Genomic DNA, 27,168 nt, shown 5'->3' with positions numbered 1-27,168 from the left:
CAACTGGTGGACACCAGCTGATATTACTCCATATATCCAAATCACATTTATAATTTTGTCCCGAGACTGAAGGGTCGCTTTAAGCTGCATTTCCCAAACCATGCCGATTGCTCTGCCTGCACTAGAGGCCGGGCAAGGCCCCCGTAATCAAGGGAAAAATCAAGAATTGAAGATGAAGTTTCTTCAACCATTGACATTTTACCATAGATGCGGTTAACTTCAATACAAAGTGCAACTCCACCTGAAACCTAACACACTAGAAGGCACACCTAGGATAAAGAGCAGAAAGCAATAATGTTCATAATCACATAAGTCTAAACACAAATAATACAGTTACTCATATCATACAAGTCATATATCCTTATTAGCACAAGGTTTGAAACACACACTACAGGCGCTGCTTCAGAGGAAGCAAGAAAACATTCGTGGCAGAGCAGACTTGTAGTAGAAAAACAAGAGAGAAATAAAAAATTAAAAACACACACACACACACACACACACACACACACACACACACACACACACACACACACACACACACACACACACACACACACACACACACACACACACTTACTTTTCCCTTTTGGGCCTTACAACTTAGTATGGTTGCAGATTACCAGAATTTAGGCTTTGTTCACATCTGCGTCAGGGCTCCGTTCTGGCATTCCGTCTGCGCTTCCGTCAGAACGGGACCCTGACTGAAACAAACTGAAACCATAGGTTTCCGTTTGTATCACCATTGATTTCAATGGTGACAGATCCAGTGCAAGCGGTTTCCGTTTGTGGTATTCATTCCGTCAAAACGACACAACCCTTGCACAACTGAGACAAAACTGAAACCATTTGCACCGGATCCGTCAGCATTGAAGTCAACGGTGATGCAAACAGAAACCTATGATTTCTGTTTGTTTCCGTCAGGTTTCCGTTCTGGCGGGAAGCTCCGACAGAACCCTGACGCAGATGTGAACAAGGCCTTAATGGTATCCCTGTAAATTTTTTAATTTTAGGCTTGGTGTTTTTATTTTTGGTTTATTTAGGGTGGAGTGGTTTGCTTTATTTTTCTTTTAAAACAAACACTAAGACACAATGGCCATTTGTTAACAAAAAAAAACAAAAAAATTTTTTGTTATATATTTCTTTTTTCAATTTTTGGTTTATTTTGTGAAGTTAAATTTTTTATTCCCTTGGCTGTAAAAGAAATTCCTGAGAGTCAATCCTGCATTTCTTCTCTCTTTAATAAAGATCCGCCTGTAGCATAAGAAGCTCCTATCAAGGATTATTTCAACAAGACAAGTAACTATGCCTCCATCAACACCACATTATCAAACTAGATTAAAAACTCACCTCCCTGACCCTCCCGTGGCTTAATCTTCCCTTTGATGGGAACAGGACGGCTATTACTGTTTACCATTTATTGTGCACACAAATGGCCCAAAGGAGACTTTTTTTTTTTTGTTTTCTCCGCTTTCACGGAACAAAAGGGAAGTTAAGAGTGGACGAAGAGGTCAACTGTCCTTCAGAATTCAGCACCTAAATTACACTGCGGAATGGCTCCTGGATAATACCCTAAAAAGATAAAAACATCTGGAAATACACTGAGGCAAACCTGAAAAAGACTGCCCACAAAGAAAAAGAAAAAATATTCTAGCTCCGCAGGGATAGCTAGATTGAGTTTACTGAACGGCTAAACCAAAAGGTCCGTCAACAATACGTAATAATGAGAGGGTTTCGTCCTCATGACCATGGTTACTACTAGCACAACGATGGGTACACCACAAAATATAAGGAAGCTTTATTGATCTTTGTTGCGGGAAAAAAGGGCTAACCTAAAGTCGGGTCCAGACGAGTCGAATTTGCTGCGGATAATTCCACACCAACTCGTGCAGATTTTGGTGTGGTTTGCCTTTTGCACAGAAAATAAAATTTTTAGAAAACAGTATGCCCCGCTACAAATCCCTTAGTGCTCCTGTGGGTGGTACACTTCTCTGGTCTCTCGCCAGACTGTTCACTCGATCTACAGAGATGATGTATCAACACCACTGCAGTAGCCTTCGCTGACGGCTGGTAAACAGACGGTGGGTGATTAGGAAAGAATCAGGAGCACCCGGGAATTCGTAAAGGTGAATATATTGTTTTTGCTGTTTTTTTTTAATGAAATCTGTACCTACGGACTTTCCTGCGGATCGGCTGTTAAATTCGCAACACTAGGATTTGATAGCGGATTCTAACTTTAATGAATTATGACAAAAATCCAGTAAAAACCTGTGCTCATTTCCACGACAGAAATCGACATGCTACAGATTAAGGTCAGCGGTCCGCAATTTATGGCTTTCCAGCCGTTTTGAAATCATAAAAAAAAGAAAGCGAAACAGAGCCACAATTTTGGGACCTCACGCTCTGTTTTAGAATCCTTATTATGGCTGCAAAACCCAAAATCCTATGTTGATCAAAACTCAGATTAGTAGAACCCGGTTATCACGACTATTCCCCATGGTAGTTACAATAATGGTAAAATGTGTAAATCTCCATCTAATGCTCAAAATTTTGGATGTCGTCTATGGCTAATATATAAATATGGTATATAGACTATTCTAAACCTGGATTGTTACAACAAAAAAATGTAACCGGTTACAATCCAATGTTTTTGAAAGCTCCGTCGAGTATTGTGTATCCGAACAACCTGATAAGAACAGAACAGTCAAAGAAGGAGCGAAAATTCTCCCGCACGATATACTGGTTTAGTTGAAGTGGTCTGTAACTCCATAATATTACACTATATGGATCATATGTAATTACTTCTTCCAAACCACTCACAGACAGTCGGGAATTAGGGTAGAGAGTTTGGAAAGAAGGTAAGTGAACGAAAACAGCTCTGGATGAGTCACAGACTGACTATGGATCATCCAGTGCCACAGGCCTGATCCCCGGGGAGGACCCCAGCTTGACTCACATTTCAGGATAAACAAACTTGGGGGGGATATTTGCATTTTGGAAGGTGATTGATGGACACTTTTACTGCCAATTTCGGTTTTGAAATGGAAGTGCTCACTAGACTCCAGATGAGATCAAAAGGACACAGGGCAAACAAAATGCAGAGCTACTTTTCCTAAATACAGTGGGACATGGATTAACCAGATCAATAGGGAAAATGTATATATAGCAACCTTAACAATGTCTGGCACCCAATAATCTGATCCAACAGGCACCCAAAAAGAAAAAAAAATAATAAATAAAAAGTTAGAAGCTCTTGACCACTGGAAATAGACCACCGAGTGTCGGATGAGTGGAATTTTTGTTAGACATTTTTGTTTCCCCTTAAACCAGGATACCAAACTACAGCTGCCTGTATACATCAAGACTGATGATCTAATGACAATCTATGTATGGGGCCTCTCAATTGTCCCCCAACAGCAAATGTTGGGGCAAATAAGGATTTGGCATTAAAGAGGTCAACATTCATTCTATCACGGATATCTGACATAGGCTCGCCACCAAAAAAAAACCATGCATGCTTAGCTGAGCCCATATGCTTATGGGGAGGTCAGGGGAGGGGGGGGGGGCACAGCAGTCAGTCCAACAAGCACTTGGCCAACAGCTACCTTATGTATATGGCATTAGGCAATCCATTAGGCATCAGACGCCGCTGGCAATTCAAAATCTGATTCATAAAGGAATTTGAGTCTGATTATTTTCGGCCTGTCAAAAACTGTGTGAACGAGGCCTTAGCACCCTCTGCATCTGTATTTTTGTTGTTCTGTTCAGCCAGAGCAGCACCAGTTCCGTTGTAAGACATACACCATTGATGCCCGATGGAACCCATTGACTTTAATGGGTTCCGTCGAGTTTCCATCAGGTCCACGGTTTTACTGGAAATAGCACAGCACGCTACACTGCATTTCCAGCCAGCTCTCTGACGGCGGTCCCTAACTGAGCCGGAACCGGGATTTACTCCTCAAATTCTCAATTTGGCTCAGGCAAATGGCAGGCTACTTTATTTTGGAGAACAGAAAGAGTGGTTGTAAGAAAAGTTCTGGGAAGCCACAAAAGAACTGCCAAAAAAAATAATGTAATAAAAATACATTCAATGAATAATTCTACCCCTTTCACCTAGAGCGGGCACCAGCCAAAACGGATAGAGGAACAAGCTGCATTTACAGATCAGGTGCCAGTCAATCATGGTGGGCATTTGTCATTCTTCAAGCATACTTACACCAGGGCCCACACACTCGCACAGTAATTGACATTTGTACAAACAATGTTCACAGGATCAATACAGTTCGTTATCTTTTCTTGTTCAAAGTTTTTGTTTCCACTGGACAAGAAGTGGGAAAACCAGATTTCAACATTGGGATCTGGGTAATGGAAGACAACATAACCTGCAACCCGTCACATAAAGATAGAAGTCAAAGCTCGACAAAGCACATGACACCAGCCTCCTGCCCACTCCTATCTGTGGCACGGTCTCAGCTGGCTGGTTATCTGGAGGTTATAACCTCGTCCCAATCTCTTAAATGCCTTCACAATCACACATACAACAATGCGCTCCTTTCAAAAGAAGCCAGAACAACTCAGATTTACGTTAGGGCTATCATATGACATTTGGGCAACACGCTGTAAAAATCGCAGCGTAAAGGCCCTTTTACACCGGCCGATAAGCGGCCGATGCAGCGAGCACCGATCAACAAGACATCTTTGATCGGTGCTCATTTGCTCCTGTCACACGGAGCTATGGATGGGGAAGAGCGGTTGTTACTCCGATTGCTCGTCCCCATACATCATCATCATGTCAGCAGTGTGTCTCCCTGTTTACACACGAAGATGTGCTGCCGACAACGATAATATTTCACCTTTTTAAAACGATACGACCAGTAGATGATCGTTTGCTCGTGCATCTGCTGATCGATCCCCTGTTTACACTGGGAAATTATTGGTAACGAGCTCATCTGCCCGATAATCGTCCAGTGTAGAAACCCCTTTACCTTGGACCGCACCTCACCGTTTCCTAGGTGACCTTCAACTATCGAAAAATGTCAACCGTGTCTCACATTTATTTTTATTTTTTTCCAGTGACCACGCCATCGCCAGCAACCTTGTTTCCTCATCAAGAGAGATTGACCTCAAATCATGATAAAGTTACAATTTTACCAGGCGAACAAAAAGGTTGTGGCGTAGCCCTAAACTAAATCACAACATAAAATACCAGTAAATAGGGATATTTCCAGTTGATCACAGACGGCTATACATTTTTGTAGAAAGTACTGTTAAATTAAGCCATTTTAGCGGGAAATTAGTTCTAAAATACACAAATAACCAATGATAACTTATCTCCTTATAATATCAAATGATTAGTATCTCTGGTCCCTGTCTCCTATTATACGCCTGGATAATTCAATCAATTTGCCCAAATCTCTCTCATTTAATTTTTTAAATTGCTTTAAATGCATCTACGTTTCTATTAACACTACCTTTAAAGGGTTATTCCCAATTAAGACATTTATGGCATATTCACAGGATAAATGTATGATAGATTCGGGCCCCAGCTCTGTTCTATGAGAGTTACGGAAACAGACGAACAAGCGCTGATCCGCTGTTTCTCTAATAGTACAGAATGGAGAGAGCCCCGCACATCCTCCCCACTTAGTCTCCGCTTGGATTCGGCAGCCAGCGGCCACCTCACCACAGGTCGGGGGTCTGGTCAGGTGACCGCCCCGTTCTCAATATAGGTGCAGGTCATGCATAGGAGCGGAGACACGCAGCCATCAGATATTTATGGCAAATCCTGTGGATATGCTATAAATATCTGTATTGGGAATAACTTCAGTCAGAGGTATACGTCAGGAAAGTCAACGAAAGTAGCTATACAGTGGCATACATCACAGAGCCTACTGTAAAAACTTATACCGTACAGTATCAGTTTTTTACTGGATGCAGACTATGCTTTCCTATAGAGTAAAAACTAGAAGGACACTTGGAATACGTTGGGTCAAGAGTGCCCTCGGGATATGTTCACAATAGACACTAGGAAATTTACCAGCGCACACACTGCAAAAACAGTGTGAACAGATACTAAACGGAAAGCAGCAGCCTAGCAAAGCCTTGATAGAAAAATAAAGAGAAATCACAAACGCAGACGGTTTGTGGTCTGCAAATATGGAGACCGTGTATACAGCTCCTGTGCAGACCCATGACCATGTCCAAAGTTTCTTCATTTTTATGTTCGATGCATTGGAGCATTAACAAATTGTTGCAAAGGTGGACATAGCCTTGAAAAAAAATCTCCTCCCAAAATGTAAATCGTAGATTAGATTTATAAAAAAAAAATTTTTAAAAAAAATTACAAAATTAAAAAGTCCTGGAGTTGCCCTTTTCTGTCACTATTATAACAGTTGAATAAAATAGTTCTACCGGTTTTTGGGAAAGTGGAGTGACAAAAAACGACCACCCAGCTGACAGAGGGACAATGCTGCCTAGATATGTAGTAGAAGGTAGATTTGCCATTCAGGACAGCAGGGGGGTACCCCAGTGGGATGGAGGGGCTGCTGTATAGGCTCCCAGTGTTTCATCCCTCCAGGACTTAACATTAATATCCAAATATTATCAAAACCTTTAAAAACAAAACTCTTGATAGTTTTCCAAACTTTACAGGCAACTGTTAAAAAATAAATATTTTTTTGTGTCTTTTCAAACAAGGAGGTATTTTATAAACTCACAACTTCCTAAACACGGATACAAACACGTTTGTACATGTTACTTATTATTTTACTTATTATTGGGGTCATTGTGACATCTTAGGCCCTGTTCACACGGAGTTTTTTGACACGTTTTTTGACGCAGAAAACGCGTCGGAAAACGCGCCAAAAATGACCCAAAATGACTCCCATTGATTTCAATGGGAGACGGAGGCGTTTTATTACCGCGAGTAAAAAAAACGCCTCGCGGCAAAAAGAAGGGACATGACCCTTCTTGATGCGGTTTCCGCGTCCAAAACCGCATTGAAAGCAATGGGGACACGTCAAAAAACACCTCAAACTAGTGAGGTGTTTTCTGACGAGTATATTGCCGAGTTTCTTGCAGGAGTCGTCTCCTGCTGCTAGTCCAGCCCAGCAAGGGGCTGTCATTTCCTGTCTGCTCGTGGAGCCTGAAAAACATCGTGGACAGAACTCAGGGATACAGAAAACCGAAGTCCTGCATCCAAATCGAATACAAGTAAGTGCAATTGCTCCTATGTTCCATACATGCTATACATGTATGGAGCTGTGCATTTTTTTTTTTTAGTTTTTTTTTTTTTAAGTTTTTTTTTTCGATTTTTTTTTTCGATTTTTTTTATTATTTTTTAATTTTGTTATGCAGTTGTTCATGTATGTCATCTCTTTTTTTTTTTTTTTTTTAACATTTCAGGAACAGAAATGACGACAGCAGAGGTGTACCACCGAATGGACATTGATGTTGGGAAATTGATTCAAGAAGTAAGTATACTTTTTTTTTTTAATGTGGGCCTGTTCACATCAGCGTGGTTTCCGCTGAGGGGTTCCGTCGGTGCTTTCAGTCAGGGGAACCCCTCAACGGAAAGGCAAGTGTGAAGTAAGTTCCGTTTGCATCACCATTCATTTCAATGGTGACAGATCCGTTGACAGAAGGATGTCAGGCTGGGTTCACACGACCATGTTACGTCTGTAATGTACGGAACGTATTTCAGCCGGAAGACCCGGACCGAAGACAGTGCAGGGAGCCGGGCTCCTAACATCATAGTGATGTACGACGCTAGGAGTCCCTGCCTCGCTGCAGGACAACTATCCCGTACTGTAATCATGATTACAGTACGGGACAGTAGTTCCACGCAGAGGCAGGGACTCCTAGCGTCGTACATCACTATGATGCTAGGAGCCCGGCTCCCTGCACTGTCTTCGGTCCGGGTCTTCCGGCCGAAATACGTTCCGTACATTATGGACGTAACATGGTTGTGTGAACCCAGCCTCATGCGTGTGAAAACCTCGGCAAAAACAGCCTGAAAAACCGCCTGGAAAACCGCCTCAAAAACCACGTCAAAAACCACATCAAAAACCACGTCAAAAACCACATCAAACATGAAAACCTCCAGGGTCAGTTTTTACAGGAGGAATTTTCCTCCTGCAAAAAACTCCGTGTGAACAGGGCCTTAGTAGATTTATTGAGATCATGTCAGGAAATGAGTGGTCACAATGTGACGTCTATATCCTGGGAAAACGAGATCATGTCATTAAAAAAAAAAAAAAGAAAGACATCGAAAAGTGAAGATTGGAATAGAAAACCTAAAACATGACATACCAGCGAATGTTTTCGCAGTCGGCCATTTATCACACTTGTGCGATTAGGAGCCAGTTATAGACTTTTCTCAACAAGTATGCCAACCAATAGGAGAACGCAAATCTGAAATCACAGACGTTACAGGCTTTAAACGCCATTTGCCAAATGATTGTATTTGGGATCCGTATCAGAGAGCCCAAAGACACCCACCATGCGTGGGTGTACGCAAACAAAATACAAATTGCAGCATGTTCAATTGGATCCCATCTTGGGCAGTATTCTCCCAAGAACTGTTAAAGTGCCCTACATTGTACATGATGTGATCGGCGCTGTAATGTAGATTACAGCAGTGCTTTTTATTTATAAAAACGATCATTTTTCCGGAGTTATGACCTATTTTAGCTTTATGCTAATGAGTTTCTTAATGACCAACTGGGCGTGTTTTACTTTTTACCAAGTGGGCGTTGTGGAGAGAAGTGTATGACGCTGACCAATCAGTGACCAATCAGCGTCATACACTTCTCTCCATTCATTTACGCAGCACGTAGTGATCTTACTAGATCACTATGTGCAGCCACATCCGCAGACACCAACATTACTGAAGTGTCCTGAGAGTTAATAGACATCACTACCAGGCGGGACGTGATGTCTATTCAGAATCCTCACACTTCGGTAACGTTTGTGTGGGATTTACAGCACAGCAAGCATAATCTCACGGGATTATGCTGTAAATGACAGCCAAGCGTGATCTCGATGTGCTGTGCTGTAAATCACACACAAACGTATATTCACTCAGGACACTTCAGTAACGTTAGTGTGTGTATGTGGCTGCACATAGTGAACAACGCAGGATCACTATGTGCTGTGTAAATGAATGGAGAGAAGTGTATGAGGCTGATTGGTCACTGATTGGTCAGCGTCATACACTCCTCTGTACAACGCCCACTTGGTCAAAAAGCAAAACACGCCCAGTTGGTCATTAAGAAACTCATTAGCATAAAGCTAAAATAGGTCATAACTCCGTCAATGATTGTTTTTCAAATAAAAACCATTGTTATCTACATTATAGCTCCGATCATATTATGTAGAAGATAGGCCACTTATAATGTGGTGACAGAGCCTCTTTAAGACCGGTTCCTGTCACACAGGTATAATGTAGAAGAATATAGTGCAGACTCCCTCGCTGTATACTTATGGCTTCTCAGCTTATTTAGGCGAATATAGAGAGAATGATAATCACAGTGTCCCCCAGCATGCAGAAATGGAATGGTCTTTAGCTGGTTATGTGATGCTGTGCTGAAGCATCATGCGATTGATAGCAAAGCAGAGAGGAAGAGAAAGTCGGGGAAATCTAGGAATTAAGATAGCGTTTTTTGTTTTTTTTAAGAGAACCTTTCACCTGCCCATACATGTGCAGTATGTAATGGGCAGGTCTGCACAAACGCTGGGGCATTTTACTTCTTTCTTTCTACCCTTACATAGTTAGTTACATACATAGTTACATAGTTAGTACGGCTGAAAAAAGACACATGTCCATCAAGTTCAACCAAGGGAAGGGAAAAGGGAAGGAAAAATTTCTACACATAGGAGCTAATATTTTTTTGTTCTAGGAAATTATCTAACCCTTTTTTAAAGCCATCTACTGTCCCTGCTGTGACCAGCTCCTGCGGTAGGCTATTCCATAAATTCACAGTTCTCACTGTAAAGAAGCCTTGTCGCCTCTGCAGCTTGAACCTTTTTTTCTCGAGACGGAGGGAGTGCCCCCTTGTTTTTTGAGGGGGTTTTACAAGGAACAGGATTTCACCATATTTTTTGTATGTGCCATTAATATATTTATATAAGTTAATCATGTCCCCCCTTAGTCTTCTTTTTTCAAGGCTAAATAGGTTTAATTCTTTCAATCTTTCCTCATAACTTAAATTCTCCATGCCCCTTATTAGCTTCGTTGCTCTTCTTTGTATTTTTTCCAACTCCAGGGCATCCTTTCTATGAACTGGAGCCCAGAACTGAACTGCATATTCTAGATGAGGCCTCACTAATGCTTTGTAAAGTGGCATTATTACATCCCTGTCCCGCGAGTCCATGCCTCTTTTAATACACGACAATATCCTGCTGGCCTTTGAAGCAGCTGATTGACACTGCATGCTGTTATTGAGTTTATGATTTACAAGTACACCCAGATCCTTCTCAACAAGTGAATCCGCCAGTGTAGCGCCCCCTAGGACATATGATGCATGCAGGTTGTTGGTACCAAGATGCATAACTTTACATTTATCTACATTAAACTTCATTTGCCAAGTGGACGCCCAAACACTTAGTTTGTTTAAATCTGCCTGCAATTCATGAACATCTTCCATAGACTGAACTATATTACATAGCTTGGTGTCATCTGCAAAAATAGAAATAGTGCTATTAATCCCTTCCTCTATATCATTAATAAATAAGTTGAATAATAGTGGTCCCAGCACTGAACCCTGGGGTACACCACTTATAACCGGGGACCATTCAGAGAAGGAATCATTGACCACAACCCTCTGGATACGGTCCTTGAGCCAATTCTCAATCCAATTACAAACTATATTTTCTAAACCTATAGTCCTTAATTTACCCATTAGGCGTCTATGGGGGACAGTGTCAAATGCCTTTGCAAAGTCCAAAAACACTATATCCACAGCGGCCCCTCTGTCTAGACTTCTGCTCACCTCTTCATAAAAACAAATCAGGTTAGTTTGACAACTTCTGTCCTTAGTAAAACCGTGCTGGCTGTCACTTATAATGCTATTTATTGTCACATAATCCTGTATATAGTCCCTCAATAGCCCCTCAAACATTTTCCCCACGATGGATGTTAAGCTTACTGGTCTATAATTACCCGGGGAAGACGTAGAGCCCTTTTTGAAAATAGGCACCACATTTGCCCTGCGCCAGTCCCTTGGCACTATACCAGTCACTAGAGATTCTCTGAATATTATGAAAAGGGGGACAGAAATAACTGAACTAAGCTCTTTAAGAATTCTAGGGTGTAACCCATCAGGTCCCGGAGCCTTGTGCACATTTATTTTATTTAATTTAGCTTGCACCATATCTACATTCATCCAATTCAGTATATCAACTGATATATTAACAGCACTGGCACCGGCTACATCAGCTGCTCTTTCTTCAGTTGTATATACAGAGCTAAAGAACCCATTTAGTAACTCTGCCTTCTCTTGATCCCCTGTGATCAACTCCCCATTACCATTATCTAGGAGTCCTACATGTTCAGACCTTGGCTTTTTTGCATTTATATGCTTGAAGAATTTTTGGGGATTTGTTTTACTATCCTTGGCCACCTGCCTTTCATTTTGTATTTTTGCTAATTTTATTACATTTTTACAGATTTTATTAAGCTCTTTATATTTTACAAAGGCTACAGCTGTACCCTCAGATTTGTATTTTTTAAATGCCCTTTTTTTGTCATGTATTGCCCCTTTCACAGAAGGTGTAAGCCATGTGGGGTTTAATTTGAGTCGTTTATACTTATTACCTGTAGGAATAAATTTTGCACTATAATAACTCAAAGTAGATTTGAAAATCTCCCATTTATCATTTGTTCCATTATTTGACATTAGTTCTTCCCAGTCTATATCCTGAATTGCAGCCCTCATCCTGGGGAAATTGGCTTTCTTAAAATTAAATGTTTTTGCCCTCCCAGCCTGCGTTTGTTTTTTACAGTATAGGTAAAATGTAACTATATTATGATCACTGTTACCGAGGTTTTCACGAACATTGACATTCCCAACAAGATCTGCATTAGAAATGACCAGATCCAACAGAGCTTCACCTCTAGTCGGGTCTTCCACAAACTGGCCCATAAAATTTTCCTGCAACAGGTTGAGGAAATGTCTCCCCTTTGCAGTTGAAGCCGAACCATGACACCAATTAATATCCCGGAAATTAAAATCTCCCATTATCACTACAGTACCCGCCTGTGCAGCCCGCTCCATCTGTTTATATATCTGACCTTCCATCTCCTCAGTTATATTGGGGGGTCTATAGATTACACCAAAAGTAATTTTTTCAATGTTTACCTCCCTTTCTAGTTCCACCCACAAGGTTTCAACCTCCTCACAGTCTTCACCCACTATTGTCTCTTTCACACTCGCCTTCATATCACTTCTCACATACAGACATACACCACCACCTTTCCTATTTGTCCTGTCTTTACGAAAAAGTGTAAAACCCTGTAGATTTACAGCCCAGTCATGTGAAGAGTCCAGCCATGTTTCAGCAACACCAACTATATCTATATTTTCTTCCAGTATCAAGGCCTCCAGCTCCCCCATTTTGCTTGCTAGACTTCTGGCATTTGTGAACATACACTTTAACTTGCCTGTCAGTTTTTCACTTTTATTATCAGAAATGTGATTTGACATTAATCGGTCCTTTTTATTTACACTGATGTTTTGTAACGAAAGGATCTCCTTATCTTGTTGTCTAGTCCTCTCCCCACATTCTGTTTCTCCCCCCACCAATATAGTCTGACCCCTGTCTGACCCCTCTCTAACCTGGCTACCCCTTTTTTTTCTACATTGACCTCCCTCCTCAGCCCTAGTTTAAATACTCCGCCACCCCAGCTAGAATTCTCTCCCCCAGCACAGCGGACCCCCTTCCATTTAGGTGCAAATCATCTGCAGAATACAGTTTGTACCCCAATGAAAAGTCAGCCCAGTGCTCTAGGAACCCAAATCCTTCTCCTCTACACCAAGACTTCAGCCATGCATTTAACTCCCTAAGCTCCCGCTGTCTTTCCTGTGATGCGCATGGCACAGGCAGTATTCCTGAGAATACAACCTTGGAGGTCCTTCCCTTCAGCTTGTAGCCTAGTTCTTTAAAATTATTCTTAAGGCTCCTCCACCTACCATTTATTCTGTCGTTGGTACCGACATGGACCACGACAGCTGGATCATCACCAGCCCCTCCCAGCAATTTGTCCACCCGTTCCACCACATGCCGAACCCTGGCACCAGGGAGACAGCAAACAATTCGGTTGAGGCGGTCTTGGCGACAAATTATTCTATCCGTCTTCCTGATTATAGAATCCCCTACAACTATCAATTGTCTTGGCTTACCTGCATTACCATCCCGCCGACTACTAGCTGGGCTGTTCTCCCGGCTGTTAGGGAGATCAGTATCCACTAGGGCTGCCTTTTCTGAGACTGACACCCTCGCATCATCACCCTCCTTCGTTATTTACATATCGGTGCAGTTATATTTGGCGCCCGATATTTAAATAACCCCCTGAACGGTCAATGTTAAAGTAAGAGCTGGAGAGAGGAGAGCGTGTGCGCGTGCACGCTCTCACGCTTCAGCTGTCGGCAGAGAAGGACAAGACTAATCTCTCGCGAGAGATCACACAGTCTTGTACTTGTCTGCCAAACTGGTAAAGGGGCGTGTCTCTGCTACGGACAGTGCAAGAGCTGAAGAGTAGAACGCGCATGCTCTCCAGCTCTTACACTGTCCGTAGCAGTGTCACACCCCATTGCCAGACAAGTACAAGACAGTGATCTCTCGCAAGAGATTGGTCTTGTCCTTATCTGCCGACAGCTGAAGAGCGAGAGCATGCGCGTGCACACACTCTCCTCTCTCTAGCTGTAACATTGTCCGTAGCGGATTGGACAGTGTCACAGCCATAGTAACACGCCCCCTTGCCAGTACACGCCCCGTTGACTGTTCAGGGGATTATTTAAATATTGGGTGCCAAATATAACGAAACCGATATCTAAATAACGAAGGATGGTAGAATAAAAAATTAAAGTGCCCCAGGGTTTGTGCAGCCCTGCCTATTACATGCTGCACTCAGCTGCACATGTATGGGCAGGTGAAAGGTTCTCTTTAAAAGCACAGAAGAGGCCGCAGTTTAAAAAGTAAGTAAAGTATACATAAAAGAAGTGTGGTATACAGCCATGGGGAATGCAGACATGGAAAGTTAGGTTTCCACTGGAGGTCTTCTTTAAGGGGAAAGAACTGTGCAACATACAATATCCAAACTAACAGTAATTACTGCAATAGTGTGTGCAAATTCAGTTTGGCATCTAGTTAAGGAACAAAATGTAGAAAAAAAAAACTTCAGCAGGATTTTTTTTTTATTCCACCCAAAAAATGGATTTGATCCAAAAAGTACCTGGATCGGCCCGAAATCCACGGCACTAATGCTCAGTATGGGTCCATTCACACATTGCGGTTGAGGTGAAGTTAGAACCGCTGTGGAAAAAAACGCATGTTTTTTCCGCAATTTGGTGCGTTTTTCAATACGCTTGTGCTTCATCCCCACAGTAAAAACGCACTAAGTTGCGGTAAAAAAGCATGCAGGTTTTCAATGCGTTTTTAACAACCTCAATTGCAACATGTGAACCCTAGGTGTATGTGATTGTGTTAAACTATTCACATGCATTTACTATACATTCACTCTGCACCAGCACCCAACATGTGAATGTGGCCTTAGCCAGCGCGTACATCGTGACTTTTCACTTATGCCCCCCCCCCCCTTATATAGACAGCACTTCCAAGGAAATCACATGAGGTCTCGGTACGCCCGATGGGCTAGGAGGGATAATAGCGTTCACTGCTTTACAGCAATTGCCATTCAATATTTTTTTTTAGTAGCCACGTAAGAAGAACGGTCATAGACATCACTAGTAAACAACTTAAAATATATACAGTCCATAGAGACCTCTGTATATGTATTTCAGTAAACAGGTTAAAGTTGCCTGAAGGCGGAACTGTGCAAAAAGTTTTTTTTCCAAGTCTCTGACCAGGATTCCTTCAATTTATAACCCAGGCCGCTAAATCCTACACTGGGATTACATTTCTATGATACTGTACAGCAACAAGCGGATGTCTTATGGTCGTGGATAACTTGACCTTAATAGCACCAACGCAGCAAACTTTTCGCCAAGCCAGGAAGGGTTAAGCCGCTCGGCAGGTCAGCATGTGATCCCAGCGGGGAGAGATTTAAGAAGCAGCCTTTATTTTGCTTAACAACCTAGTTTATATCCAGGCCTTTTCTCAATCAGGTCTGATCCCTCACAGCCAGCAGCCCATTCAATCATTTACTTAGGATGTCTGCTGAGGAACAAACGCTCCCGCTCATGCATACGAGTTTGCCAGACTTGTGTGTACTTTACAGTCTCAGGCTCCTCATTGTTCTAGGTGAAACATGAGCCCTTAATAAGGAAACCAGGGGGGGCGCGAGAAGATACAGAGAGGAAAAGATCAATATGTTCACTTTTACAGGTATTTAAAGGGGAAAACAGAAAGGCTATAATGTTAAAGAGGAGGAGATTTATAGCGAAAAAGGTCAAGAAACCAAGGAGCCAGCCAGAAGTATACCCCGCCTGTATATAGCAGAGTGTGGGCGGTCATGCGGCATCAACCAAAAGTCACAAGACCTCTATAAAACGATTTAGTGAATCCTCTAGATTATAGAGATTTAGGCAGAGTTTTCACAGGGCGTTTTTATTGCACTTTTGATGTGCTTCTTAAAGAGGCTCTGTCACCACATTATAAGTGTCCTGTCTCCTACATAAGGAGATCAGCGCTGTAATGTAGGTGACAGGAATGCTTTTTATTTAGAAAAACGATCTATTTTTACCACGTTAGGAGCGATTTTAGCTTTATGCTAATTAGTTTCTTAATGCCCAACTGAACGTGTTTTTACTTTAGACCAAGTGGGCGTTGTACAGAGGAGTGTATGACGCTGACCAATCAGTGACCAATCAGCGTCATGCACTTCTCCCCATTCATTTAGTCAGCGCATAGTAACACTGCATTATTCACTATGTGCTGTCTTATACTAACACATTAACGTTACTGAAGTGTCTTAACAATGAAAAGACATTCCTTCCCGGCAGGACGGGATGTCTATTCACAATCCCGACACTTCGGTAACATTTGTGTGGGACTTACAGCAGAGCAAGCATAATCTCGCTGTAAACGATCATTTACAGCGTGATCTCGCGAGATTACGCTTGCTCTGCTGCAAGTCCCACAGAAGCGTTACCAAAGTGTCGGGATTGTGAATAGACATCGCGTCCTGGCTGGAAGTGATGTCTATTTACTGTATAAACACTTCAGTAACCTTAATGTGTCAGTATAAGACAGCACATAGTGAACAACGCAGTGTCACTATGCGCTGAGGAAATGAATGGAGAGAAGAGCATGACGCTGATTGGTCACTGATTGGTCAGCGTCATACACTCCTCTGTACAACGCCCACTTGGTCTAAAGGAAAAAACATGCCCAGTTGGGCATTAAGTAATTAGCATAAAGCTAAAATCGCTCCTAACGTGGTAAAAATAGATTGTTTTTCTAAATAAAAACCACAGCGGTCACCTACATTATAGCGCCCATCTCCTTATGTATGAGAGAGGGCACTTATAATGTGGTGACAGAGTCTCTTTAGGGCCAAGAGAGGGGAAAAAAAGCACATTTTAATTTATACTGCGATTTTCCACTATTTTGGGATGTAGATTTTGGCCGTGCGGCTGAATCACATTGAAACCATATGCTTCACCTGTAATAGCTACACAGCCAAAAACCACACCGCAAAACGACGCCAAATTTCTGTAAACTAAATGCGTTGTTTTTTTCATTTGTTTTCGAAACAATTAAGAAGCACAATGAAACCGCAATAAAAATGCTGTAGGGGGAGTGACACACAAAGCGTAAACACTGCGGAATTTCCGCAACAGATTTCATCCACACACACCAGAGAACCCAGTCATAAATTGACCTGCGGTGAATTTAGTTTTTTGTTGCAGGTTTTCTGCACATTGAATTCAATGAGAAGGTAAAACCTGTAACACAGGCAAATGTATCAATTTTTGGGGAGAAAAGGCTGTAATTCTGCAGCAAAAAGAACAAACCGCTACAACCTTTTTTTGGTTTAAAAATAAAAAGGTTCGTAGTTACCCCCGGCCATTGGCCCTCTATTCTGTACGCAGCCCGGACTCTTGGGATGATATTTTATCCCATGTGATTGCTGCAGCCAATCACAAGATGCAGCGATCAAATGGGCTGCAGCGTCACCCCAGAAGGCGGGACGAGTTGCTATAACATAGAACAGGGTAAGTATGAACTTTTTTTCCACCCAAAAAACCGCACCCCACTTTGGTGCGGTTTATTGGGCGAAATTCCATGAGGCTTCCAGGAGGAATATGCTGTATACTTTGACGCAGCATATCCGGCCTGTGCGCACTTACCCTAAAGTCGCAATAAAAACGCCCTGTGGAAACACGGCATTAATATGTTGCAAAATCAGGAGTATTAGGCCAAGATCAGTTTTTGGTGCAGTTTTTTATTTTTTCCTTGAGTCAGAGCCAGAAATGACGGACAAGTATAAAGAGAAGGCTGATGGGTCTCCTCACTTGTGTCCACCCCTGTGTTTGGCTAAAAAAAAAAAAAGCCAAAGGGAGCAATAAGATAATACATCAGGGCACTGTTGAGAAAATCGAAATATTGCCAAGCGAGGAGTACGGTGGTTATTAAAAGTGGAGAACATCTTTTTTTAAATACATAGATCAGTGTGTTTTTTGTAACTTCTTATTTTATGAAAAAATTGTTTCACTTTGAGATGGAGCTGTTCTGTATTCTCTACACAGAGCAGCTGTATCGTTCGCTAGTCACCGAATCAGCCAGTCCCGCGGACCTGATTGGGTCAGTGTCAGAGGGTCCTGTGTGTTTGACATGCAGGATCCACCTGTAATCGATCATGTCTAAGTTATGAGCTTACATGTGTTAGTTTACAGGTGGATCCTGCGTATCAGAGACACAGGACCCGCTCTCACTGAATCCGTTAGGTTCGCGGATCTGACGGGGGCAGGATTTAGCGCTAGATACAGCTGCCGAAAGTGTACATAGCCTTTCATTTACTATTCTTCATTGTATGGTATTTTTTAAGTAAATTAGTAAAAGCACCGTCTCGCTATCGGAACATTATACTGCAAGCTTCTCTGACTCTAGTTTGTTTCAAAGGATTATACCTATGCTGCCACCCCACAACTAGTGACTGATGCTCTTAATGTGGGGATCCCGGCTACTAAATACATCCATCTAAAAAGGCTGGAATTGATGGACAGGGTTTTTTTTTTTTTTTTTCCAAACCTATGTAGTGGCTCTAAAACCCCTTTTACATTGAGTGTCCCCTGCATGCTTGATGTCTACACCTGAAAAAGCTCAGACGGCATATGTCAAAGTACCCATAGGATATTACACCGAAGAAAGCCAAAACAGTGTCTTAATGGTCTCAGTCGGGCAGTATTTGTCCGGGATACTGTATGCATTTATTTATTTTTGCTACAGTCTATGGGTGACCGATCCCACTGTATGGCATCCGTTTAACATATAAGTCATGAGCTTTTCATGACTTACCCATTTTACAAATCCCATAATAGCCAGTCAGGCGCCTCCATCACAGCCTCCATTTAACGCCTCTGTCGGAAGCATTCACAGTGTACGTCATAATTAGGACCATAAACACAGGTTTGTGAAAGGGGCCTTACTTTTAAGGTCATCGAATGTTAGGTTATGAAAAATTGCTCTAAATTTTCTCTTTCTATTTAATGCTTCCATTTAACACATAATTAAATGCCTTGTGGTATGCGAAGGCCCAAATAAATGTCTTCATGGCTCCCTCAAATCACCACAACCTGATTAGGGATGCACAATGCATCGAAACTTCGATACTGTTTCGATACTTTGCATCCCCGAATGGTTCGATACCGTTATTTCATGTATTTCGATACTTAGCCGCACAGCTCAGTATTGTAACACATGAATGTATGAGAGCGGGGCTGCGGCTGTGTAATACAGGCATTGCCGCGCTCCTGAGTCCTGATAACAAGTGCGCGGGGTCAGGAGGATACGATGCGGCCGGCGCTGCACTGAAAACAGAACATGGCGGGTGCACTGCAAAACACTCACATGCTCTGTCTTCAGTGCCTGCACCACCTCTCATTAGTGCAGCGCCGGCCACATCACCTCATGCTGACCGCGCACACACTTCCAGTCAGGAGCGAGGCAATGGCTGAATTACACAGCTGCAGCCCCACTCTATAACGGCGGAGATCAGAGAAACCTCTCTGCCGCTATTCCCGTGAATGCTGCGATCACAGCGGACTGCAGCATTCAAGAGGAAAGTGAGAAGGGGGATGCCCAGCGTCACAGGGAATTCCTGTGACGCGATTGAGGGACATACCATATATGGGCAGACAGCCCAGGGTCCATTGAAGGACCCCAGGGCTGTCCTACCATATTTCCTGTTGTTAGGGCATACTTGGGTATGTCCTAACAACTGTCTGTGTACTATCCGTCCACAGGCTAATATACTGTAATATAGATATAGGCCAGCACATTAAAGTTTAAAAAATAAAGTAAAAACAAAGTAATGTTAAATGCAAAAAAAAAATACACATACACCTTTTTTTCAATAAACATTCAAATAAGTCTCAATACATGAAATATACACATTCAGTATTGGCGCGGCCGTAATAACCTGCACAACAATTTTTTTTGCGTCATTTATGATGTGTACGCTGTAAAAAAATAAAATAAATACTGCTTTCTATCACTTATCAATGTAAGGCACGAGGTGTGATGAATTGAACCTCCATTATTAGTAACCCCATCATGTACCTCACACATTAACCCATTATGACTGAGACACATGATGGGGTTAATTACTATAATTGTGAGGCACATGGAGGTTAAATTCAGAAAATGGAAGAACTTTATTTTTTATTATTACTGTTGGCAAAGTATCGAATTGGTATCGAAATATCGGTATCGAAGTCCAAATTCTGGTATCGTGACATCCCTAAACCTGAGTACATTCATAAAAGGTAACAAAGCTATATGGATACATATAAGTACACATCCTGGGATATATGCTCATCACCTGTTGCTTAAAGGGAACTCGTTACTAGGTTAGGAGTCACTAAACCACCAGCAAGTTGTTATGCAGCCAGGGTTTAGTGGTCCAAACCTGCAGTTTCGGGAAGAGTTACTAAGAGAACTTACCAGTTACAGAGGTCAGTCCAGGAGCGGTATCGAGCGCATGTGCCTAGCGCACATTGAGCAGAGGACAGTACACTGTGCATGCGCAGTGAAGAGCAGGCGTACTGTCCTTGGCTTCATGTTCACAATGCGCATGCGTCCAATGCCACCGTAATCGTTCACATCTGCGTCGGGGCTCCATGAATGGGTTCCTTTGGAGCTTTCCGTCAGGCGAACCCATGAACAGAAACCAAACTGAAACCATAGGTTTCTGTTTCATCACCATTGATTTCAATGGTAACGGATCCGTTGCAAATGGCTTCAGTTTGTCACCGTTGCGTAAGGGTTCCGTTGTTTTGACGGAATCAATATCATAGTCGACTGAGCGATTGATTCCATTAAAAAAATTTAAAAAAAAAACCCTTTCGCAACGGTGACAAACGAAAATCATTAGATAAGTATCCCTCGCCATTGCGATCAATGGTGATGCAAACGGAAGCTATGGCTTCTGCTTGCCTTTCCGTTGAGGGGTTCCCCCGACGCAAAGCTCCGATGGAACCCCTCAACGGAAATACAATGCAGATGTGAACAGGCTCTAACTTGTACGTTGTTTTATGGACTTTTGCCTAAACGAACGGCTTCAACGTGGGAAGGTTTGGAGCACTAAACCCCGGCTGCATAACGGCATGTTGGTGGTAGTGACTCCAAACCTACTGACCGGTTCTAAGAAGGCAAAGTCACCAATTACTTTATAACTTACGTGTTCAGCAACTTGAAGTTCTGATCAAGAAATTACATGATCATGCAACAATAAGATCTTCCTTCATAAAATAAAATTATTGATACCGCTCCAGCCTTAGGATCATTGATGGAGGTGCAGCCTGAAGCTCCTAGGTCCGATATAGCATCAATACCAGGGCAAGGACTCCACACAGTCCAGGTGCTATATATAGAATATGAGAGTATTCATTTGCATAGCAAAAGTAGTGTCTAGTATTCTTATATTCTTGCACAATTATAATAACCACCACACCTCTGTACTAGCCATTTATATTCCGGCTTCCTCATGTCTTACAGGCCCAGGTACAACCTCTGCACCTCTTATAGCTGCACTGCGGATCGATCATTTAATGACTATATGATCTGTTCTCAAATTTTAAAATATACCGGTAAATGTGGACATAAATTTTAAAAGCACCGTTAGTATATTCAAATAAATTATGCATTGTCAAAAAAACAAAACAAAAAAAAAAAAACTAAAGACATTAGACAGTGACTCACTTCAGAAAATATCTTTGTCCTGATGGAGTTTTGGCCATTTCCCATCCTGGAGGCAGGGGGACATCGTCTGGAATTTCAAATGACGACTGCCGAAGATGCGGATTTGGACCGGCTGGTCCTTGGGTAGAAACCACTCCTTGTGGAGAGAGTGCACCCGGGGAGACAGCGCCAAGCTGGAGAGAGGCTGGAGAGGAGTGAGCGCGAACATGCTGTGGAGTCAGTGCCCCCGCAGATCCACCGTCTGTGCTGGCCTGTGAGGAGGCAAACGTGTTATTCTTCTTAAGAAAACGGCTGCTGGGTAAAAACACATTCCACCAATTATGATTATTAATATAACCCAGGATTAGACAAGTTCTTTAATTAGGCACCTCTGCCAACCACTTTGGTAACCCGCCTTCATCTGACTACCTGCTTGTGTACCGGCCCGCCTTCATCTGACTACCCGCTTGTGTATCGGCCCGCCTTCATCTGACTACCCGCTTTTGTACCGACCCGCCTTCATCTGACTACCCGCTTGTGTACCGGCCCGCCTTCATCTGACTACCTGCTTGTGTACCGGCCCGCCTTCATCTGACTACCCGCTTGTGTACCGGCCCGCCTTCATCTGACTACCTGCTTGTGTACTGGCCCGCCTTCATCTGACTACCCGCTTGTGTACCGGCCCGCCTTCATCTGACTACCTGCTTGTGTACCGGCCCGCCTTCATCTGACTACCTGTTGTGTACCGGCTCGCCTTCATCTGACTACCTGCTTGTGTACTGGCCCGCCTTCATCTGACTACCTGCTTGTGTACTGGCCCGCCTTCATCTGACTACCTGCTTGTGTACTGGCCCGCCTTCATCTGACTACCTGCTTGTGTACTGGCCCGCCTTCATCTGACTACCTGCTTGTGTACTGGCCCGCCTTCACCTGACTACCTGCTTGTGTACTGGCCCGCCTTCATCTGACTACCTGCTTGTGTACCGGCCCGCCTTCATCTGACTACCTGCTTGTGTACCGGCCCACCTTCATCGGACTACCTGCTTGTGTACCGCAACATATCAACCGTGAAGAACAGGATGGGTTCTAATAAGGTCGTACACATATGGTAACGTTTGGTATCCAAGAGACCTAACAGGTGATGGATTAAAGAGGTTTGAGATCAGTAAGACATGGCGGCTTTCTTCCAGAGTGAATGTGGCTAAGCGGTAATACTAGAAATTCCCTATGGACAAGAATGGTCCTGATTCAGGAAGAAACCAGCCATATTTTCCTGTTCCCATACAACACCTTTAAATATTTTGGCCCTAAAAAACTTGACAGGTCATAGAGATATTACAGAAGTTTCCATCACTGGGGTCCTATGAGCTCTCTAGAACAAAAGACCCCTTTAGAAGAAAAATCCCTGCACAAGACCACCAAAATAAATATGGGAATGTTCCCAAAAACTTGGACATGTGTCCATAGACTGTCACCAAAAGATAATGTTTATGGCATGAAGTTTTACAAAACCAAGAGGAACACTTTCATGATTTTTTACGATAGTTAAAAGTTAAGTTTCTTTCACCTTAGGGGAAAATTGAGGTTGCATCTCCTGAGCCACCAATAAAGGTTAGGGCAAGGTCATCAAGAAAAAGATGCTGCCCAATAAAAAGTACCTCACAACCCACAATAACACGAGCTACTATCACTTCAGCTTTTAATCAGAATTTCTTTTTTTTTTTTTTTTAAATCTTGAGCCTAACCATGGTGGAAGATAAGATGATTACATTCACACAAGAGTATCAGATTCACGCGCGTGAATCTGGTCCGTGCATTGCGTTATGCATCAGTGCGCATTTTTTTATTTGCATTATTATTTTCAATTGAATTGATGCGCAAATCTCGCACCGTACATGGATGTGAATCCATGTGCGGTGCCCGATTTTGTATGCACTCATTGACTTCAGTGGGCGTGTAGGTGCAAACGCACCAATATAGGACCTGCAGTGAGTTTCGCGCAGTGAAATCAATGGGTCTGTGTGCTGTGCGTGATTTCCATGTGAGGCACATGGACGTTATTCACGTTCGTGTGAATGGACCCGAATAGGATTGAGTAAAGTCCAATAAAATAATCCCATAGATAGACTGTCTCAAGAACCAACCTCCATCCTAAAAGACCTGACCGCATAGAGAACCAAGTAGAAGTACCACATAAAACATCTAAGGGCCTGTTCACATCACCGTTGCCCTTCCGTTGAAAGGGTTCAGTCGGAGGTTTCCATCGGGTTAACACCTCAACGGAAAGGGAAGCGGAAACCTAAGCTTCCGTTTCCCTCACCATTGATATCAACGGTGACAGAAACCTAGCTAACGGTTTCTGTCTGTCACCGTTGACATGGTTCCGTTGTTCTTGACGGAACCAATAGCGTAGTCGACTGCGCTATTGATTCCGTCAAAACGATGGAACCCTGTCACAACAGTGACAGACGGAAACCTTTATCTAGGTTTCCGTCACCATTGAGATCAATGGATAGGGAAACGGAAGCTTAGGTCTGTTTGCTTTCCGCTGAGGGGTTAACCTGACGGAAACCTCAAACGGAACCCCTCAATGGAACACAGACGGTGATGTGAACACAGCCTAAGGCCTCATGCACACGACCGTAAAAACACCCGTTATTACGGGTCGTAATTACGGCCCGAAATAACGGGCCCATAGACTTCTGTTGGGCACGGGTACCTTCCCGTTTTCTCACTGAAAGGTGCCCGTGCTGTTGAAAAAGATAGAATATGTTCTATTTTTTTCTTTTACGGGCCGTGCTACTATACTTTATAATGGGAGCACGGCTCGGAATAACGGCCGGCTGCCCGTGCTCGTAATTACGAGTCGTAATTACGTGCACGGTCGTGTGCATGGGGCCTAAGACTAATATTATCCTCACAGTCTGCCATTTAGCCCCAAGGGCCAAGAAACTAAGGCATGTCTTCTTGAATGATGCTCAAAGGAAAGCAAATAAGGAAACCAGGAATAGAACAATGAATGAAGATGTCAACAACAAGTCACATGAACCAAAAACAGATAAAACTACTAAACACATTTGTCATTTTATTTATAGCCCGAACTAAAAATTTGTTAATGACACCCATAATAAACACAACCAATAGATTGGACGCAGTGACTTTTATTTCCTTTTACATAGCCATTATGAGTGAGGGCTTGGCTTGTGCCGTTTGAGTTGTATTTTTCAATGGTATAATTCTGGGATACATATAATGTATTGCATAACTTGTAATTATTTTTTTTGGGGGGGGAGGGCGTAAACAAAAACAAAAAAAGTTATTGCGCCATCCATGAAATGATAACTTTTTTTCTGCATGTCAGCACAATTCCGGTGAAACCAAATTTATAGAGTGGTTGTTGTAGCGTTTCACTACTTTTTCACAACAAAAACACTTTAAAATTTTTTGTGTGTGGTCGCATTTCAACATCTGTAAAAATTTTATCTTTCCGTCAACAGAGCCGTGTGAGGGCTTGTTTTTTGCGGGACGACTTGACGTTTTTTTTTTAATGATACCATTTTGGGGTACATATGACTATCACTTATTTAATTGTTTTTGAGATTTTATTTATGACATTCTCTGTGCGGGATAAATGACGTGATCATTTTTTAAAGTTCAGTTCGTTAAGTGGAAATACCAAATGTGTAGATTTTTGCCATTTCAGACATTTTGAACAGGAAAAAAAACAAACAAAAAAACAAACAAAAACCCAGTATTATACTTGGGTTTTTTCCCACAAAATGTTTTTTTTTTTTTTAGTCCCACTATGGGAGATGACTGTGCAATAGTCACTTCCATAATACACCAATACTTCTGTAATGCAGAGTATTATGGCCGTCAGTGAAAACGAAGCCCTCATGCACACAACTGTTTGCCGGCCGTATCTCCTGTACTGACCACAGTTCAGTCAGCCGGGTAGGTAACTATGATGCCAGGAGCCCCGCTCCCTGGACTATGGTCAGTCCAGGAAATACGGTTAAAAAAAAAAAACACTGGCCAAACACGGTTGTGTGAATGAGGCCTAAGCTGACAGCTCCTTAAATTTAGGGTGGGAAAGGGTCAATTCCGTGACCAAAGACAAGATGGATATTAAGTGGAACATCCAAGGATCAAAACCTTACTCGAGCTCCTATTACGCAATGGGACGGTTAGTTTTCCTACACTAGATTCCTGTACAGTGTCTAGCATAAAGAGGACATTTCCCAGAAAGCAAATCACTAAAGAAAGCTCTGTACAAGGAATGCTGGGAGATTTCAGCTCTAAAGTCTGTATAAGGCTAGGGCTACACGACCAATTTGGCTGCGACACAGGTCGCATGGACAAAGATTGAGGATATCGCAGTGCTGCATCGCAGTAGCGAAACAATGTGGTGGCATGGATTTCTTGCGACTGTTGCATCGCTTTAACCTGTGGGTCGCAACACTGTCACATTCACTTTCATTACTGCGATGCAACCAGTACGACACTGCGATAACACAGCAATCTTTGGCCGTGCGACCTGTGTTGCAGCCAAAGTCGCCAAATCATGCTGTGTTATTTTTCTGGTAAAACGACAGAACCCACGACTGAAACGTGATCGACCCCATTAATATCAACGGGGTCTGTCGTGTGATTGATCTAGCACTGCCATTATCTTAGTTTTTCTGTTCCTATGACGGAACCAAAAAATGGAAACATTAACGCAGATATGAACATAACCTAACCGTGTATTACGCTGTCCCAGGCTTGTGAGCCTCCATTAGTGCAAAATATGGAAACTGTAGCACAATGTAGTAAGAACCAGGGAGGAAACCGTTAACCAGTAAGGCCGTGTTCACAAGAGTTTTTTTTGTCGCGGAAACCACGGCACATAATGGCCGAAATTGACTCCCATTGATTTCAATGGGAGGTGGAGGCGTTTTTTTACCGCGAGCAAAAACCGCTTGCGGGGGGAAAAGCAGCGACATACCCTATCTTGAGGCGTTTTCCGCCCCAAAAACCCCATTGAAATCAATGGGAGACTGAAATAAACGCGTTTTTTTGCCGCGATTTTTGGCAAAAACCGCGTGCAGAATTTCACTTTGTCCCTTGAAGAAATAGGAAAAAAAACACCTTCAAATAACCGCAGCAAACAAACGCGTCAAAAAACGAATGTGGTGCTAAACCGGTTAAAAAAAAAAAAGGAGCTGATTTTTCCAGGCAGAATTTTCTGCCTGCAAAAAACTGTGTGAACAGGCCCTATGGTACTAGAGGTGCCTAACACTATTCCTAAATAATCACCACAGCACCGAAATACATCAAAAACTCCCAGTAATAATAATTTCCAACTGTTCATCTGATCACTAAGTAATACTCCGCAATAATCAATATACGGTCATTCGCTCCGCTGGCAGCGTTACCACTACTCTGGACGGCCCTGATGGCTCCGGCAAATCTCAACACAAAGCAAGCGACACGGTCACAGGAAACTGCACCAGAGGGAAGGAAGTAGAAGGCACCAGCAGGACATCAAATCCCCCTGCCATCTGGAAAATATATTGAGAGGATTCACACAAACTAACCACCCGAAAA

General features: G+C 42.7%; 1 protein-coding gene across 5 annotated transcripts in view; it reads right to left on the bottom strand.

The window, feature by feature from the left end:
• The window catches only part of YAP1 (Yes1 associated transcriptional regulator), a 76,963-nt gene that overhangs the window by 38,193 nt on the left and 11,602 nt on the right, over positions 1-27,168 (bottom strand). For all 5 annotated transcript variants that reach the window (XM_075851524.1, XM_075851525.1, XM_075851526.1 and 2 more), the window contains exon 2: positions 21,601-21,851. In XM_075851524.1, coding sequence (XP_075707639.1) covers positions 21,601-21,851 — 251 coding nt within the window. The remainder of the gene's footprint in view (positions 1-21,600; positions 21,852-27,168) is intronic.

The sequence above is a fragment of the Rhinoderma darwinii genome, chromosome 2 (assembly GCF_050947455.1).
Source record: "Rhinoderma darwinii isolate aRhiDar2 chromosome 2, aRhiDar2.hap1, whole genome shotgun sequence".
NCBI lineage: Eukaryota > Metazoa > Chordata > Amphibia > Anura > Rhinodermatidae > Rhinoderma > Rhinoderma darwinii.
This window is presented reverse-complemented; position numbering and strand designations above follow the sequence as displayed.